Source organism: Alligator mississippiensis, chromosome 5 (genome assembly GCF_030867095.1).
Source record: "Alligator mississippiensis isolate rAllMis1 chromosome 5, rAllMis1, whole genome shotgun sequence".
Taxonomy (NCBI): domain Eukaryota; kingdom Metazoa; phylum Chordata; order Crocodylia; family Alligatoridae; genus Alligator; species Alligator mississippiensis.
Window position 1 is genome coordinate 33,930,057 of NC_081828.1, and position 19,875 is coordinate 33,949,931.

Consider the following 19,875-nt stretch of genomic DNA (forward strand, 5'->3'; position numbering starts at 1 on the left):
ATAAAACTTTTTCAACTGATCCATGTAATTGTATACACTGAATATAATTTTCTTTTAAATTCTTCAATGTGGTGAAAAATGATCTAGAGAGGAAATTTTCTGAGGAATGCTATTTTAAGCATTGATTTAGGTAACCCTTGTAGAATCCTGATAGTTTAATATCTGTAAGTCCTGTAGAATTTTTCAATGTGAACAAAATGTGCTGAAGTTGTATGTAATACAATGGGGAAATGTGACTTTGGGATTTGATTTTTTACTCATTTGAAAGTTCTACTCGTGAGGCTACTCCTCTTGAATATACTCAGTGAGATTTACCTAATTGAGTGGGTCTTAACTTATTTCAGAACTGATACACCAATTTAAATTTGCATGAATCATTTTGGGTGGATCACATATACAATGATATATTAAAGTCCCAAAAGAAATTAATTATTGTGAAGGGTGAATGTATTAATGTAGTATCCAGTTAACTTCAGCAAAGACTAACAAATCAGAGTAATTAATGAGAAGCAGCATGATATTTCACCAGAGATTAAAGAAGTCAGGTATAAATTTAAAATCAGAATTAAATGGAAAAAATTGGTAATATTTGAGGTAGGTAGGTATGCTGTGCCCAGGTAAGCAATAGCACATCTTTATGCATAAAGAAATCTGTTGGAACACTACATCTACATTTGTTTTTGTCTGACCATTTAATGTATTTTAGTTAAAATGTATCACTCTGTGTTAAGGAGGTTCTATAAAAGGCATGGTTCTTTTGATTTAAAGCAGGCATGTCAAATGTATGGCCTGTGGGCCAGATCTAGACCATGGACCATCCCAAATCACTCATCTGATTCACGAGATTAGATGAGTCTAACCGCACTGATTTAAAGTGTAATCTGATAAGTGATTGAATGGTACGGCTGAATTTCATGATTATCTCTCAGTGACAACGTATCAGTCTGTTTTGTTCACAAATGAAAAGGATGATTTTTCTGTCAAAGTTAAGGTGCATCTTCCTGAGTTTTCCAATAGTAATAAGGATTATGCAGGTCAAATCTTTTCCCATTACACTGTCCCATAGCTATGTGGTTTCTGTTGTACTGACAGGAAGAGAAAACAGCAAAATAAATTTTAGTTGGTCTAATAAAAGATATTGGATTTACTCAAAGAACCTTGTCCACCAGTAAAGTAAGCACTTGTATTTCTAAATGCACAGAAAGAGAAGATTTGCTTGTTGGGAGACACTATTTTTCAAAAGTCAGGATCTACGTGAGGATTTAAAGAACATGGTCCTGATTAAACTTCCCTTGGGTATATCAGAAGTAGTTATGTTAACACAGCCAATAGACTGGAACAGCACCTTACCTAGACTCCTGGCAGCTCTGGGCAAACTTTCAGTATCGGGCCCCCCTTTTCCAAAGATAATGATAATAATAATTTAAAAGTTACCATTTTGGGGCCCCCTTTCTGTTTGGGCCCGAGTGGCCACCTGGTTCACCCACGCCTGTATCTGACCCTGGACTGGAATATGTGAAGTCTCATTCTTAGCAATAAGTGTCATCATTTTGTTTCCTATCAGGTGGAAATACTCGACTGGAAGACAAAAAAACAGCTGTGCTTTCTGGATAAGGTAAATTAAAACATACAGGTAAAATGGCAGGTGACTTTTTAGATTAGGTTAGTTTTCCTTAAGGAATTGTAGTGATTGTGAAATGGGTAAGGCAGTGGCGACATGTAGGGGGCTCACAGGGGTGCACATGCACCCCCTGAGAGCGCTGGTGCACCCCCTGGCTGACTTAGGCAGTGGGCAGGGAGGGCAGGCGGGAGTGCTGGTGTCCCCCCTGCAAGTGCTGGCTGGGGAGTGGGAGTGCCGGATGTAGCGCGGCGGCTGCTTCTGGGAGCGCTGCTGCTGTTTCCTGGTTGGTGAGTTTTGCCATGGGGGGACCACCCCCCCCGGTTGCTGACTGGTCGCTGGGGTGGGGACATGTGCCCCCCGACTAAGGTGGCACCAGTCATCCATGTGGTAAGGAGGTGGAGTACCATTGTATCTGCACAAGCAAGCTCTCCTACATTGCCTTATAAAGTACCTCATGCCTATTCTAGGACCAGGAGACAAAACTTCCCTCTGAATATTCATTCATGCAATCCTCAGTCTCTCAGCTAAGGTCACTGAGTATTCCAGTGGGTAACAATTATATCTCAGTGACCCAAAAGCCATCGAACCATGATCACGCTTTCAAAATTTTCAATTACTGCTAACATAGATGAATTTGAAACACAGTTTACAGGTGAAAGGCTCCCCTTTTCCTTTTACAGGACAAATAGCTTGACCTGTTTATGTTAATACCAAAATACTTTGGCAGTATTTCAGAAAGTTTGAGAGACAGTGACTTGAAAAATGTTCACTAGAGTATTCTTGTGCCTAATGGTCATACTTCAAAGCATGTCACTTACATGAATAATTTTTTGTTGTTGCTTAGGTGGAACCACATGCTACAATTAGAGAGATCAGGTTGATGTTCCATAAGTCATGTAAGTATTATATTTTTGAATGGATATATAGTGAGAGTAAGACCCACCCAAAAGATCGTGCAGTGAATCATCACTTCTCTTACTCATCTGCAGTAGTAGTTAGGAGGTGACTACACAGGCTATAGAAGATGGCTACAATAAGGGAAAAAATTATATTGAAATAGTACATATTATTTAAAGGGAAATGATATAGTTTAATAGAACATGCAATATATATATATATATATATATATATATATATATATATATATATATATATATATGCATTAATGCTAAGTAACCTGAACATAAACATTAACTTAGCTGAAACTTTATAATAATTGTTCTCTTTTTTTTTTAAACTCCTATAATTTATGCAAAGATTTGCTATTGTCTGTATGATTTTCATAATAAACATAAATCATAAAAAATCTCCAGCTAAAACTTTCTCTTCTTTTTGCCATAATTAAAACAGTAGGTAGTCCACAGGCAAAACTTATGAATTATTTTAGTATTTTCTCTTTTGTCTTGCAGATCCACAGTGGTATCCAGCAAGGCAGTCAATAAGACTTAAGCCTAGTAAGTATTAATCGAGTCTGGATTAATAAAGATATGAACAGAGTACTTGCAGGGAGGGATGCTCTATGGCCAAATTTTCTACAGCAGGTGGGCAGTCTACTAACTAGGTAGTAGGGTTGTGCGAAACTTTGATTCCTGATTCAATTTGGCAGAGATTCGGCCTGATTCGGTGGCCAAATCTCTGAATTTGAACCAAATTGGAACCCTCCAAATTGGCAAGATTCAAAGAGGTTTGGACAGATTCGGAGATTTGGACATAGACACAGCTTTAAATGTTTTTTCTACATACCTCTAGGTAGCAGGGACTTGTGAGTGCTGCGATGCTGGGGTACATGGGGTGTCCCAAAGAAGTGCAGGGGACTCCCCAGTGCACTCGGCAGCAGATCCAGAAGTGGACCAGACACACTTCCAGTCCACTTCCGGGTCCTCCAGGGAGTGCACTGGGGGGCCCCCCGGCACGCCCTCCCAGCTCAGCAACTGGTGCCTCTTGGGTCTGGGGGGGGGCACCCGGGGTTCCCCTGCAGCCAATCACTGAGCCGGGGGAGCATGGAGGGCCCCTCAGCACACTCCCTTGCAGACCTGGAATTGAACTGGAAGTACTTCCAGTCCACTTCTGGGTTGACTGCCAAGCACGTGGAGGGGCCCCCTGCGGTCCTATGGGATGCTCCATCCACCCCAGCATCGCAGCATTCACGAGCCATGCTGGTAGCTCGAGGTATATAGAAAAAACATTTAAAGCTGTGTCTATGTCCAGATTGCTGATTCTTTGAATCAGCATTGCATCTTCAGATTTGGATTCTGAATTCAATCAGAGACAGTGAATAGAATCGCTGTCCCTGATTCAGGCTGAATCTGAATTGAATAGGGGTGTGCGAAGCAGTCCCTATTAGGTAGTACTGTGGGAAATGCATGGCACTGGCACTCACTATCTAATTAACTTGAGAGTTTACATTGTGTTTTAATGTATTTATTTTCAACTATTGAGCACTTTTACTTTGGAGACAAGCAGCATGGAATCTTATATTACCTTCACTTAACTGCAGAGAAATAGACCAAAGAGTGGGACTTAGTTGTCTAAGGGTTGTGCACTAGAGTTATCGGTTCACTTTAATTCTTTGTCTCAGGTGGGAAGTCACAGTTCTCTTGGTTGATAAGCCATTGCGAAATACATTAATGTGAATAGAGGAATTGCTGATACAGCTGATGCCAGCTGGCTGATTCAGTTTGTTTAGTCCTAAGTATTCCTAATAGAAAATACTTGTTGTATGGCCTTGGTGCATAAGAGAAAGTGTAATTGAAAAAAAATCTGTTAATTCTTCCTAACTGTTCAATTAAAAGCTTGTACTTACTTTTCTTTGCCTGTTTTAAGCATCAGAAATTTTATGCAGACCTTTAAAGTTATTAAAATAGTACAGGTTATCACATTATTTTGGGATTAGTTCATGGAAAATGCGCGATTTGACCAGCTGTTGTGTATATATTATCACGCCACGTCCAGGGACCCTTGCTGAAAACTTGTCAGAGGTGAGAGCTGGATCTCCTAGGATGCCCCTGAGTACAGGAGCAGAAAGCCTGATTACCCACAGCCCAAAGCAGGCACGTGTCTCAAGTCAAACCTCTTATGTCGGAAGAAGTCAAGTAAACAACTAAACTAGGATTTAAGGAGGAGTGAACATATATATTGCCATGTAAAGAGAATCTACCCATCACTTCTCGTTGCCACAGAAGAGCCAAAACACTGTGGAACTGCCAAGAATCACTAGACTGAAATGAGAGGCAACTAATTAAGTTATGCAGGGGGTTTGCATAATGTCATGCAAATGGGGTCTTTCTAGGACAGCACTTCCCAAACTGGGCGGATGTGCTCCCTGGAGGGATGCAAAAGCTTTTGGGTGTAGGTCTAAGTGTATCACAGTGCAGTCAGTGACAACCCACTTCAGCTGCTACTGCCACTTTCCTCACTGCACATTCCCCTCACTTGTGGCAATTGGTAGCTATCAGTGACTGAGGGGAACAGTGGTGGCATCTGCAGTGGTGAAAGTATCCAACCATAATACAGCAGGGTGTAAACTCATGAGTTTTGGGAAATATTAGTCTAGGGAGTTCTTGAATGATGCAAATTGACCCACCCAAAAGAACATGCAATGAATGAACCATTGCTCTTGGCTTTTATCCATACTCTGCCGTGGCAGCTGGGAGGTGACTAAGCAGACTATAGAAGTCGGGGCTTGATATTCTTCGTGGTGTAGATGTCACTGATGCTTTATGGAGTTTCCTTGTTGCTATTGTTCTGAATACAAGAGCAAGCAAGTTGAATAGAAACATTCTGAATTTATTTGTGGACACCTCAATAAGTGTGTGTGTCAGGCCAGAGGATCTGTCAGACTGATCCAAGTGGTGTGGAAGGTTTCTTTAGGGTTAAGGTGCTACAAAAATTTACTTTAATTTCACTGAAATGTGTTTAACTGCTTCTTTTTCTCAGAGGGAAAAGCCTTGAGGGATGAGGAAATTCTGCAGAACCTCCCAGTTGGCACAACTGCTACACTGTATTTTAAAGATTTAGGGCCTCAAATAGGATGGACTATGGTGAGAGATGCTTCAAATCTGACCCATTTTAACTAATGTTTTTCCTTAGTTACTTCTTGCATCACTTTCTGTTTCCATTTATTTAGGATTTCCATTTGCTGTCTGGTCTGACAAGACAGTAAATGCTCTTTTTCAGTACAGTTCATTTAGTCAAAGAATCCAACAAAAGAATGTAATGCAAAACTTGCAGTTTGGCCCCTATGGAAAAACAACAGTGATTGCGTGCACATAGTAGACTGGCACTACAGAACTCAAAAGTATTTAGGCATCAAGCTCTCATTGTTTTCAGTAGAATTAGGCATCTAACTGCCTGTGAGGATCTGGGCCTTAGTGATTATACAACTTCTGTTCTTTCCTCTCAGAAATCAGGTTTATTCTGGTGTCCTGGAGTTCAGTCTGCAAAAATGAGTAAGTTCCTTGACCCCCATAAAAATACTCAGGAGAATAAAATGACTCATCTGTTGTTTGCAGAGGACAGAACAGCAATGGCAGGGTGGTGAAAACTGGTTATATCAACAATATTAATAGCTGTCCAGGTCTTCTGACATCACATATTCTACTGTCTTAACTCAAAGGAAAGTTCCATCATGGAAATATTATCGTGTAGCATTAAGCAGGTAGCCAGTGTCTCTGTGCCAGGCTTCCAGAACTTTTGCAATATGCATATTGTCCTTTAGCTCTAATTTAAACGTCACAGCATAAAGGGAAAGTTAATTAGTAATTTAAAGGCACATTTGTCATTGTTAGCTACAGTCATTCATATAATGACAAAGAGAAAATTAATAAAAGTCATGACATCTAATTACTATTCAGCAGGTATAAATCCTCATAGTCTCAATTTGGATCTTATGTTAGAAGGCCAAAACAACAATTGCAACACGAGCAGCTGAAAAGCAGAATTCATGTACACTGTAATACAGCAGTATTGGCAAACATCATGAAAGTCAGAGAACTTCATAAGATTGAACTCCATTTAGACCAGGGGCCGGCAGTGTTTTTGGGCAGAGTCCCAATGATACCCACAACCTTGACTTGTAAGATGTTGGTGTGCCAGGGGTGGATGGCAGGGGAACCACAAGGGGCCCAATCTTTGCTGTGGCTGTACAACCCTGACCCCTTCCCTGCCATCTGCCTCGAGGTGCATGTGCCAAACAGAATGCCTTCACATACCATGCTCTGGCACCTGTGCTCTGGGGGTTGGCTACTTGATTTAGGCCACCATCACTCTGTTGCAATATTCAGATATAACTTAAGAAAAATTTTAGTTTCATCAAATGAAAAAGTCAAAATTTTTCCCATCTAGTCGGTTTATAAATTTGGTAGGAAAAGTGCTGATGCACTTATATCAGCTGATGATAACTCAATAGTTTTTTGGACAAGAGTGATTCTAACTGTATTAGAAGAAGAATAAACTTTGTGTGTGTGTGTTATTTTATTAATATAAATACAATAGGTTTACCTTATTTTTCCATAATCAGGATATGAACCTATTTTCCTCAGTTAGGAAATGACTATAATTAGCAATGTCTGACACACAGTAAACAGCAATTCAAAGTGATGCTCCTAAGAAATCTATATTTAAATTAAAATTCAATCATTTGAGACTACTTTCTTTTTTCCCAGAAGAGATTCTCCAAGAAAGGCTCTTCTTTTAACGTACGGTTTACTTGTAGCTTTCTAAGACAAGATGAGGGCTGGAGTTGTATCAATGTATATGCATCCACATTTGTCATGATTATATGTGCTGCCTTGTTAATTACACATACAGACTTTGTCATTTGTGTATGCAATCACTGTAATTATATACAATCACTGAAAATGCACGTGCATGCTATTCATACGTATTTTCAACAATCTCAACCTCTATTTTGAAATGATGTCGTGCCAAAAAAATATCCAACCTGACTCAATGGAAGACCTGAACATAGTATATTGCTAACCACAAAGAAACCAAAGCATAGTCACTGACCCACCCAGTCTTTTAATTATTTTCTTTCTGTTTTTGCAGGTATTTTTGATAGAATACGCAGGACCATTGTTCATCTATTTTCTGTTTTATTTCCGTATGCCTTTTGTCTATGGCCTGGATGAGAGATTTACATCAAGGCCACATCCAGTAGTTAAGTAAGTTCTTTCAAAGCCCTAGAGCAGTATTTCTGCTAACATGATAGTTTTTTCCAACTGTCTTGCCACAATTGTTTTTTTAGCATTCTTAAATGCTTTTGTCTTGCTGTTTCTAGCTTGGCATGTATCTGCCATTCTTTCCACTACATCAAAAGGTTGATTGAAACAGTATTTGTTCACCGGTTTTCCCATGGAACTATGCCACTGAGGAATATTGTTAAGGTAAATTGTTACAAAATCTAACCACAATCCTCTTATAAATTTAATCCAGCCACCCTCTATTCTGCTTCCCTGGCACAACTTTTTTGGTGTGGCTTTGTGGTAATGTACAACTCTTACTCATAAGCCTGTAATTCTTTTAAAAGATTTATTATAATAACTTTCCCACTGCAAGCTATGTGCCACCACATCATTGCATCTCCTATTAGTTTTACTCTTTTGCTTCATTGTTTTTTCAAGATGGTAATACCTTTAGCATTCGTTCCCCTTTACAGGCAGCCAGTTCTTTTAGGCATGAATATTTCAGAAGCAATTTTATATTTTAAGGGGAGGTACAATCAAGCACATAGAGATTTTAACTTTTTTAATTTGCTTTTTATAATATCCTTTTATAATAGTTTCTTTCCTTTGCAGTCTCATTTTCCACTAGGCGATTATTCATTTACCTTTGCTTCTCTAGCAAAAAGCAGCATGACTGTTCTGCCTTTCTTTCTTTTCTCAGATAAGCACAATCTAATATTAAACAGTGCTGCTGTGGGAATAGAGTCTCAGTTAACTTGCACTCTCCCTGTTTGCCGAGTGCCTGCACAGCAGTACAGCGTACTGCATAGTTATGCATGGACTATGGATATTACAAAAAATTGGCAACCAAATTTTAAAACAATTTTATATTGTATTTACTCAAATATCACACACATCTTTTCCCCCTAAATTAGGCATCCAAAATTGGGGTGTGGGTTTTAAGCAAGGAAATTTGTTTCTGTGCCTGAATGGAGGCATAGGGATCTGAAGGAACACAGGCAGGAGGAACAGAGCCTGCTCTCTGGCCAAAATCTAGAGGCTTAACCCTGTGACAACTGCTGCCTAATTGGCCAAAAGCTGCTGCCAATTTGGCAGCGACTATGACAGGGTTAAGCCTTGGCATCTGGCTGATCAGGAAAGGGTGGATGAATTATGCTGATGAGTAGATTCTGTTCCTGTTCCATGTTGCCAGATTTCAGCCATGACTCTGGAAAAATCTTTTTCTTCTTCATTCTGCCTTCACAAAATAAGGTGCATAGAGGGAGACCCCAAAATATTAGCCTCTCAAATCTAAAATAGGGCAAATGTTAACTCTGTAACATTCTTAAACAACACCGTGTAATATCCCCCAAATCCTCTCTCGTATCTACTAGGCGGTGTGTGAATTTACATTTAGCTCAGTATTTATTAATTTTAATTATACATTGTCATAGTGCATGCTATAAAGGACACCTGAATACAGTCTTTCCTTTGTGAAGGAAATGTAAAGTTGGCTCCATAATATTTATTAGGTACATGGCAGATGCTTCTGACCTTTAAACCATTTTTCACAGTGCCATCTAGGGAGTTAAAATGGGGATTAAAAAAGAATGGTAAGGTAAAGAATTAAAGGAGAGACAACAATGTACTGTAGTGAAAAGAGTAACTATCAGGTTGGAGGGAGATTTCTGGTGGAGTTCCTTAATAACTGGTTTTTGGACCTCTCTAATTTAATATCTTAATGACCCAGACACAAGGAAATAGAATGTGCTGATGAAATTTACACAAATTGGGAGACATCATCAATACAGAGGAAAATTGGAATATCATGCAGGAAGAACTAGATGACACTGAGGACAAGAGTAGTAAGAAATTAAATGAAATGCAATAGTACAGACTACAAGGTCATGCACTTGAGGATTCCTATTATAAAATAGGAACTCTTAGTTGGAAGTGACAGAGTGGTAGAAGGATTTGGGTACATCAGTCAACCACAGAATGATGTGAACCACTAATGTTATTTATTCATAAACTATGCAAATGCACTCCTACGATGCATCAAGTGAGGTAGTTCCAATAGAAATAAAGGAACATCAGTGTTAATGTGCAAGGCAGCAGTGAGATCTTATCTGGAAAGCTGTGTACTATTTTGATCACACAAATTCAAGAAAGATGAATTCAGACTGGAACAGGTACAAAGAAGGACTCCTGAGATGATCAGGGAAATAAGAATAAGGTTGTCTTATATAGGAACTTAAAAAGAGCTTGGCTTGGTTAGCTTAGCAAATAAAGGGTGAAAGAACATATGAATGTACTCTATACATACTTCAAGGGATGTAAATACTAGAGAGGAAGAGCTATTTAATTTAAAAGACTGTGTAGACATGAGAAAAATTGGGTATAAACTGGCCATGACTAAGCTGGTAATGAGGGCCACTGGCAGACTTGGGGGAAAAAACCCCAAAATAGTGCTTTACTTTCAGCTTAGCGGACCCCTGCACTTAGCGCAGTGCATGCTCAGAAGAGGAACCGTATCAGTTGGACTCAGCTTGCTCAGCGTCTGTATAGATCGTGCACTTCAGTGGGGCTTTTTGGGACTTCTATCTAATAGCTGATTGAATCTTTGGGTCTTTTTCTTTCAGTGCAAGCCGTAGTTGTGTGGTAAATCATATCCTTTGACCAGTGCTTGTTCACTTTAATTACCACATAATTACAACTGTTTACATTTTAATGTTTAAGACACTTTGCCAATAACATTTTTTCTGCCCTAAAATCTGTTGGCAGATGATTTGGCCCCTGACATCACCAAGGGTTATGGCAAGATTTCCTTTTTGTAAGTTTCCATTCCAAGAGCACAAGCCCTTGAGAGCAAAGTCTGTAATTTTGCACAGTGCTAAGTGCATTTTGGGCCATAGTGTAAGCTAGAGCTGTCCAACTGGCAACCTGTGGGGTGTGTGCAGCCCGTGGGTTAAATAGTGGCCCCTGGGCTCCCACCCAGCTGTTGCTCTGCCAGTGTTCCAGATGCAGAAGCAGCCAGGGGCTCTAGGCTCCCTCTTCCTCTGGCTCCTCGTTCCGTGCCCCAGGTGGCAGGGAGATGCGGCTCAGCCTGCAGTGCTGAGGAGGAACCCATGGCCAGATAGCTGGAGGTGAAGTGGAGCACCCAGGTGCGTGAAGCAGTGGGGCAGGGAGTAGAGTTATGCAGTGTGCAGCCCTATGCCCCATGGCTCCTGGTCACCTAGAAGTTGGACAGCCCTGCTGTAAGCCGGTTATTAACTGAAGCTAGGCACTGAGGGTGAAGTTACATGTTACACTTTAACCATACTAGGGGCACTTAAAACGTGAACATCCATGTGAACTCATGCTAAGTGTCCTCCGAGCATCTGAAAAGTTATGCCACTTCAGGTGAGGGTTACTTCTGGGTTATGCTACCTAGGTTGAGTTAGGGTAACTTCAGTCTGCTCCACAGAGACAGTCCTCCAGCATCCCAGGATGTACCACTCCCAGGGTAGCTCTGCCCCCACAGCAGGGATAGCCCAGGTATTGTGGCTTCTAGCCACATCCTGCTCACCAGCCCTCTAGTGGCAAGTCAGAGCTGTGCAGGCAAGAAACAGTATTAACCCTTAACATGCAGTTGTTCACAGCATGTTCTAACTTTAACACCGCTTAGCATTTTACAGATTGAGTATGGTCTAATTGTAATGAGTAACTTCATCCTGACTGGGAGCCTCAACATAAGTCCTACTTCTTGTTCTGCTACAGAATTTATATGCATCTTTGGAGAAGTTATTTAATCTCTCTGTGCATTAGTTCCCCATTATCTGTAACTTAGTGATAATAACACTTTCTTTTCTCTACCATTTCTCTTGGTCCCTAAGTCTGAGGCAGTGACTGCCTCTAAATATATGTTTGTACAATACCTTGTAAAATAGTGCTTCAGTCTTGTTTGAGATCTCTGGGGACTTCCATTGTGCAAACATTAATTATGGCAATAGGGAAAACTGAAATTAATCATAACACTTGATACAGGTTGAAAGGTGCACCCCTTCTTGTGGGGTGTGGCATTGTATTACCCCTCACAGAGTCATTCCTGAAAGAACCACATTGTCAGACCGACTGGCAACAATCAGCAAATAGCTTTTCAGATGCTGAGCTTAGATACACCCTGCCTCTGGGCATTCCTGCTAAAAATGCTGTGTCAGTGCACGTCTGTAGGTAATTGCTATCGTACCACTTGACTGTCTGTATATTTAAGCAAAGCCCAAGTATCAGAGCCTCCCTCCTCATGACAAATAGCTCTTCTGGGAGGATGTGGACTTACAGCTGGTCATGGTTTTGCCATTAAGCAATTGCTGTGAGTGCCAAGACTATCTCAGGTCAGGTGCAGGTTTTATTACTGTGCTCGTGTATCTTTAACAGGAGACTTTTAGGCTTGGCAGACTGTGCTGCATTTGAAATGCACATTAACAACCGCCATGCTGCCTGTGGTATTTGTATGGAACATTGATGGCAAATTTACATTCCTTTAAATTCAGCAAAAAATTCAATTTGCAATAACAGAGGACCAGTATGTTTGCCAAAGCTCTTTAACAGAGTTATTTTAAAATTAGTTAGGAACCCTCTGAAGCCTTCAAACTGAAATCCATTTCTTTTCATCCTCCCACCTCAGCATGTACTCACCTACACAGCTATGTTATTGCTAGGATTTTCTTTGCATTTGTTTTGCAGGAAAACATTTTAAAATGAATGTGACTTTTGCAAACAATATAAGGACATCAAGATGAGGTTGAATGTTGAACTTCAATATTCAACAGTGACCCTTTAAACAATCTGTAGGCTGGCCACTTTAAGATTAACTGCCCCACAGTGATAATACCTGGATATTTTTGCTTTTTTTCCCATCTCACCTTCACTGTATTTTCCTTTCTCCATCTTCTAGTTCCTTACCTCAACCCTAGTCATTCACTCTGTGAGGAATGTATTTCTCAAGCGTTTCTTCTCTTATCTTTGCTCACCAGCCTCTGGTGCTTCGTAGCCGTTTGTGGGGGCAGTTCTGCTTATCTAAATCAACCGCTCAGGGCAGTTTCCTGGCAGGGTGTCTCTGATGCCATCATATTTACCCTCTAATCCATGGAATGGTAGTAGCTAAAAATTTGAGTCACTAACCACTTGGGATAGCCTTAGCTTTACGAACTCATTGGCCAGGTCTACACCAGACACTGACTGCACAGTCATTACTGTGCAGTTGTCTAGTATTTGTATAAACAAGTACTAAATGACTGCATAATAACCATGTTACTGCACAGTGTGCCAATAAACAGCTTTTTTGTGATGCTGACTACACAGTAGCCCAAGACTACTGTGCAGTAGCGTCGTCGTCATGGTTTCTGCCACACGACTGTACTGTGCAGTAGTCTCGACTACTGTGCAGTCAGCATCTTGTGTAGACATGGCCATTGAGAATGGAGCAGTGTGGCCAGAGAGGCAAAGCAGAGCACAAAAATCAAGGTACTCTCTCTGTAAGAGTCAGTTAATTGAAAACAGCACTCTGACTGGTCATCCTAATGTAACCAGCCATTGGCTACTTAGAGTTATTGTTGAAATGGATAAATCTAATATTGAATCTGACCTTTCTTCCCGCTGGGTACAAGACATATATCACCTTTACTGTTGAGTAAATTAACTTTACTGTGTAGGAAAAATAAAGATGCATGGTGCACAGTCTTACTGCATAATAACTCACTCATTCAAGGTAAGATTACCCCATGAAAACTGTGTAATTTTACTACATGCGAAACTTACACTTTAGACTATACCAGGTGTCTATTCCCCTAGCCGTTTGTGTGTCAGGATAGCTGTTTGTGTTTAGTGCAATCACATTCACTTGCCACTTAGTGGCCAGGATCTGCAACAGCAGTAACTGAAATTACTGCACAGTACAAGAGTGCGTCTACACATACATGCCTGTACTGTGCAGTAAATATGGTGATTTACACTGACTTGAGCGTGATGCAGGTATTACATTTATGCCCAATTAGTTACTGGACAGTAACACACATGTAGATGTCTTACTGCACAGTAACATTGTGTGTGTGGACTGATTTGGGACTAACTTTAGTCCCAAGTCAGTCCACACACAGCATTAATGCGCTTTAACACCTGCACATGTAGACACTGGCCTATCCCAGTTTACTGTTCATTAAATTTAAGCCAGCATAAAAGCATGTGTAGACATGCCCACAGAGTAAAATCTGAAGTGATTACTCTGTTTCAGGGTTGCTCAACTTCTGAGCAGCTGGGGGCCAGCATGGAGTGGGCCATGTGATGTGCCCCCTGCCCCCATGCAGTGGGAGTGCCCTTGCCATGAAAACCCTCTGCTGCACCATGTGGGTGTCCCTACTGTACCATGTCACACAGTGGGACAGGGGCAGGTGCAGGCAGTGGAAGAGGGAGGGAGAGGGCCCCCTGCAACTGCAGTAGCAGCACCAGGAGAGCAATGGGGGAAGCAGTAGGACCAGGAGCCCTTAGGTCTTTGAGTTAACCCCTTGACCCACAAGCCACCAGTACAGTCCTGCTGTATTGTATTTGTGTCGTGTGTCCAGACCCTTAGATGGCTTGCAAAATACACATTGCTTATATTTGGATATAAAAGGATTTAAGTGTCTCACCACCCATTCTCTTCCAACTCTGTTTATGGATGCTTAGATTAAATCTGCATCTGCTTTAGACTGATAGGCTAGATTTTCAGGATGGTGGCATACAGCTCTAAATCCTATTAAATATCATAAACAGCCGAGTTGCTAATTACACCTCAGAGTACAGGAAGGGGGAACCCACCTGCTGCCCCCAGCTGAGCCCAGCACCTCACACAGCTATTCCCCACAACCGCTGGCTGGAGCAGGGCATGGGCAGCCTTGAGGCTCCCTGCACACTGGTCAACTGGGGACAGTGGCAGCAGCAGGCAGGTCTCTCCTTCCTGAGTTCAAAGGTATAATTAGCAGGGTTTGCACCCTGGGCCAACCCTGCTGGAGAGAAGGAATGGGAGTGAAGGAAAGGCATACTGGAGGGGTGGAGATGCTGAGAGTGGGAGTGGGGTCTGCTGCCCCCAGCTCCCAGGCCTGAGCCCCCAGGTGTATGGGGCAGGGGGGTGGGTGCTTGGGGCAGGGGGGCCCCAAGCAGCTACCTGTGGGCTGGAACTCTGCCAGCCTTCATGGGAAAAGCCACATTTCCCACATTTTTCTCCTTTAAAAGAGAATCCATCTTTAAAGTTTGTTCACAACCCTTTCATATATTCTTGCAACCCATGTGTTGAGAAATACTGCCTTAGGAGATCCAGGTGTATAGAGGACACCAATAGAGGACAACATTATAAGAAGCAAGGAGAGGTCTTTAAAAGCAGCCAAGGAGTACAGGTCCTAAAACTCAGCCAAGAACAGATCATTAGAAATGTTAGTGAAGACATTTTCAGTGGAGTTTGGAAGCTAGATTTGGGGAAGGTCAAGAATGGAATGGAAAGAAAGGAGCTCCAGCAAATGGGTGCAGACAGCCTGGTCACAGTGGTAAGAGAGACATGGGACAATAGTCTGAGTGAGATGTAGTAAAGGCAATGATGGTTATTTAAGATGGGTAACATTAAAGCATGTTTGCATATGGAGGGCAAGGATGAGGAGAAGAGCAAGGGGAGGTGGGAGGACAAGGAGAGAGGTGGGAATAGTTCTTAATGTAAAATTCATAATGGATGTTAATTTTGTATTTGGCAGTCCAAATCCTCTCCTCCCTTAGCACATGGCCTTTATGCTACCTCACCTCTGAACTGTGTGCCCTGACATTAAATTACTAGACCAAAAAAAAAATCTTCAGCTTTTGGGCCATGTTTTCAAAAACAGTTTCTGAGCCAAGCAGTCTGTGTGCTGTAACAAGTGATATTTCACTCTAAAAGCAGCACTCCTTTCCTGTCATTTGCTCTGACTTTACTATACTTGGTCTGTCATGTTTTATTGTGTTATCAGAAACTTGCAAGATCAGCCCTAGTGACTGTTATCACTAACGCTTGCAGAAATAACTAGGCTAGAGGCTTGAATTGTTTTCTTGTTACACTCTGGTCAGCTGACATAGCTTTATGTTATTAAAATTTAAAACGTATTAAAATTACTTATTTTTCAGAACTGCTTATATTACTGGGGATTTGCTGCTTGGCTGGCTTATTACATCAATCATCCTCTCTATACACCTCCTTGTAAGTAGTAAAATGGCCCTCAGAATTGTTGTAAAGCTCCCTTACTGGATGTACATTAGTGCTAACTGTGCTTTTTCAATATTTTTTTTTATAGCCTATGGACAAAAACAGATAAATATTGCTGTGATCATGTTTCTGGTAGGTTAGTTACTTTACTTATAAGACATGAACATTTCTTTACTTCTTAAAATTGTATAAATGGGAGAGAAGAGAATGGGATGGCCAAGCATTTACTACTGGAAAGCTCAGGACTTAGAACTAAGAGTAATATTTTTTTTTAGTTGGAACAGAGTTGCCAGTTTGGATTTGATCCTGGATACCAAGACCATTTTCAGTTCAGTTAAAGTTTCAGGATCATCTAGCTGATAGATGAAACCGTGAGTGCAGAGAACCATGTTGAACTACATACATCAACAGGTTCCTAGACCCATCAGTGGCTAGTATTGTCAGGGGCAGACCCAGAGGGTATGCAGTGACACTGCTGAACCCCCTTTCAGACTGGACCATGCTGCTGGAGACTCTGGGGACTTAAAAAAACCTTCCAAAGCAGGTGAGAATCCCCCTTATCTTCAGTCATCAGAAGCACATCCTCTTTCCCCCTCTTGCCTATCCTCTGCCTGCTGTGGCTGCTTTCCCTGCTGTCCTGAGGGTGGGGAAATCTTCAGAGCTGCTCCTGCCTGCTCCAGCTGGGCTGTGCAGGGGCTGGGCTCGCTAAGGCAGCAGCAGTGGCAGTCTCTCCCCACTTTTCAATCCTTTTTTGATCCCTTTTTTCAATCCTATTTAGTTTATTCTGCTATAAGCCTACTGAAGTATTTTAAAGAATTCTCTGTAAATTAACCCTGAGAAGTATACTAGGGGTAGTGTTAGAGTGACATTGTAGTTGTAAAGGTACAGGAATTATGCAAGATGCAAGGATTTTTTGGGGGTGATATTTTTCATTGGACCAACTGCAAGGTTGGAATAAAGTTAGACAAGCTTTTGAATGCAAGACATTTGTCTTCAGGTGAACATCAAGAAAGCTTGTCTAACTATTTCAACCCTGCAGTTTAGCCAATAAAAGATACAACCCCCCCACCCCCCCAAAAAAAAAAAAAAAAAAAGTCCTTGCCTCAAGTATAGTAAAGAAAATGCTTCCATTTCACTTATTCCTATTCTTCTTGCAGCTGTGTGAGGCTGGGAATTTCTCTATCCATGTTGCACTCAGTGATCTCAGGAGAGACGGTAAAAGCTGCATTATTGTTCTCTACTTTTATGTAATTAAGTTAGCACTTCAGAAATGAAATGCACTAAGGTGTAGTGAGCCTTCCTTGAGGGACCCGTCATCTTCAGCTTCTTTCAATTTAGTTGAAAGAGAGAATTCGGTATCTCATAGGACTGAACCCTAAGGAAACATGGACTATGCATGGAATGAAGAATCAGATCATTTATGTAGTACCTTACAGTAAATTTGCTTACCATATTTCATGGTGTATAGGTTGATGTGGTGTACAAGTCGATCCCATTTTTCTGATCCGCAAAGTTAGGAATTTCATAGATCCAGTGTATAAGGCAGAGCTTTCCAAACTGTGCGCTGCGACACATTAGTGTGTCGGCGACAGTGTGTAGGTGTCGCGCGAATTGCAGAAAATTTTGCAGAAGGGCACCTCAGAGCTCCCTTACTCGTGTCTGCTTCCCTTGGCCCCTCCCCCGGAACTGAATTACTGTGTTGCGAAATGATGCATGTCTAAAAAGTGTGTCACCAACATGAAAAGTTTGGAAAGCTCTGGTATAAGGTGACCTAACTTTATGGATCAGAAATATGGGGTAAACCTATACCGGCCCCTGTGTGCCCTCACTGCAGGCCAGGCACCTAGGGAGTGGACATGTGCCACAGCGCCACTCATAGGGGATGCGGATGGCTGGTATGGCCCCCTCCCCTGTGAGCAGCGCAGCTTGGGCCATGCCAGCTGAGCACCAAGCCTGGTTCTGTGTGCTGCTAGCAATACTGCTGAGCACTGAGCCCAGCCCCGACCCTTATGATCGGCACTGGGCTCAGTGCTTGGCTGGCATAGCCAGAATTGGAGCTTGGCAGCATCGCTCACAGCAGACGGGGCCAGGCTCAGCACTCAGCTGGCATGGCCCAGGCAGCACCACTCGCAGAGGATAGGGTTGCACCAGCTGAGCACTGAGCCCATCCCTGACTCCATCCCCATCTCCTGTGAGCAGTGCTGCGTGGGCTGTACCAGCTGAATGCCAAGCCCATCCCTGTCTGCTGCGCGCAGTGCTGCTGAGTGCTGAGGCCGGCCATGCCAGCCAAGCACTGAGCCTGGCACTGCTCACAGGGGACAGGACTAGGCTTGGCACTTGGCAGCACCACTAGCAGCAGACAAGACCATGCTTAGTGCTTGGCTGGTGCGCCCCCATCCCCTGAGAGTGGTGCTGCCTGGGTCACACCAGCTAAATGCTGAGTCCAGTGCCACTCTCAGGGGACGATGATACTACATCAGAAGAATCAGATCATTTATGCAGTACCTTACAGTAAATTTGCTTACCATATTTCTTGGTGTATAGGTTGACGTGGTGTACAAGTCGATCCCATTTTTCTGGGGAAGAAAGAGATCCCACATCAAGGGGAAGAAAGAGATTTGGGGCTCCTGAGGCAAATCTCGGAGACCATAAAAGCTAAGGAGGCGGTAGTCATGGGGGACCTAAACTACCCGGACATCTGCTGGGAGACGCAGACAGCAAAGTCGCATTGCTCACGCAGGTTTCTAACCTGTGTACAGGACCTCCACCTGACACAGGAGGTGCATGGTCCCACTAGGGGGAATGCCATACTGGATCTGGTATTGGCAATGGGAGATGACATGGTAGGGGACCTCCAGATCGGTAGCCATCTGGGGGACAGTGATCACCTAATAATAGAATTCACCATAAGACGGCGAGTGGGTAAGGCAACTAGTAGGGTGAAAGTGCTAGACTTTAGGAAAGCTGATTTCAATGAACTCAGGCGATTAGTCAAGGACGCACTGCAGAGTAGGAGATTTGAAGAGATGGAAGCCCAAGAAGGGTGGCTGTGCCTTAAGGAAACGATCCTTCGGGCACAAAGCAAGACGATCCCCGAGCGAGGCAAAAGAGGGAAAGGGGCCAGGAGGCTTCCATGGCTGACCACAGAAATCCAGGGCAGCCTAAGGGACAAAAGGGGAGCACATAAAAAGTGGAAACAGGGAGTGATCACCAAAGATGAATGTACCTCCTCTGCTCATGCTTGTAGGGAGGCAGTTAGACAGGCCAAAGCTACCATGGAGCTGAGGATGGCAACCCAAGTAAAAGACAACAAGAAATTGTTTTTTAGATATATTGGGAGTAAAAGGAAGGCCCAGGGAGGAATAGGACCCCTACTAAATGGGCAGAAACAATTGGTGACAGATAGGGGGGACAAGGCTGAACTCCTCAACGGGTTCTTTGCCTCGGTGTTCCTTAGTGAGGGGCAAGACAAGTCTCTCACTGGGGTTGTAGAGAGGCAGCAGCAAGGCGCCAGACTTCCATGCGTAGACCCTGAAATGGTGCAGAGTCATTTGGAAGAACTGGATGCCTTTAAGTCGGCAGGTCTGGACGAGCTCCATCCGAGGGTGCTGAAGGCACTGGCCGACATCATTGCAGAGCCGCTGGCGGGAATATTTGAAAGCTCATGGTGCACGGGCCAAGTCCCGGAGGACTGGAAAAGGGCTAACGTGGTCCCCATTTTCAAGAAGGGGAGGAAGGAGGACCCAGGCAACTATAGACCTGTCAGTCTCACCTCCATCCTTGGCAAAGTCTTTGAAAAAATTATCAAGGCTCACATATGCGAGAGCCCGGCAGGACAAATTATGCTGAGG

General features: G+C 42.6%; 1 protein-coding gene across 6 annotated transcripts in view; it reads left to right on the top strand.

The window, feature by feature from the left end:
• Positions 1–19,875, top strand: part of LOC102575131 (very-long-chain enoyl-CoA reductase) — a 47,268-nt gene that overhangs the window by 22,500 nt on the left and 4,893 nt on the right. For all 6 annotated transcript variants that reach the window (XM_014599704.3, XM_014599705.3, XM_014599706.3 and 3 more), the window contains 9 exons: positions 1,565–1,615; positions 2,466–2,517; positions 3,031–3,075; positions 5,558–5,661; positions 7,670–7,785; positions 7,902–8,007; positions 15,946–16,018; positions 16,113–16,156; positions 17,182–17,239. In XM_014599704.3, coding sequence (XP_014455190.1) covers positions 1,565–1,615; positions 2,466–2,517; positions 3,031–3,075; positions 5,558–5,661; positions 7,670–7,785; positions 7,902–8,007; positions 15,946–16,018; positions 16,113–16,156; positions 17,182–17,239 — 649 coding nt within the window. The remainder of the gene's footprint in view (positions 1–1,564; positions 1,616–2,465; positions 2,518–3,030; positions 3,076–5,557; positions 5,662–7,669; positions 7,786–7,901; positions 8,008–15,945; positions 16,019–16,112; positions 16,157–17,181; positions 17,240–19,875) is intronic.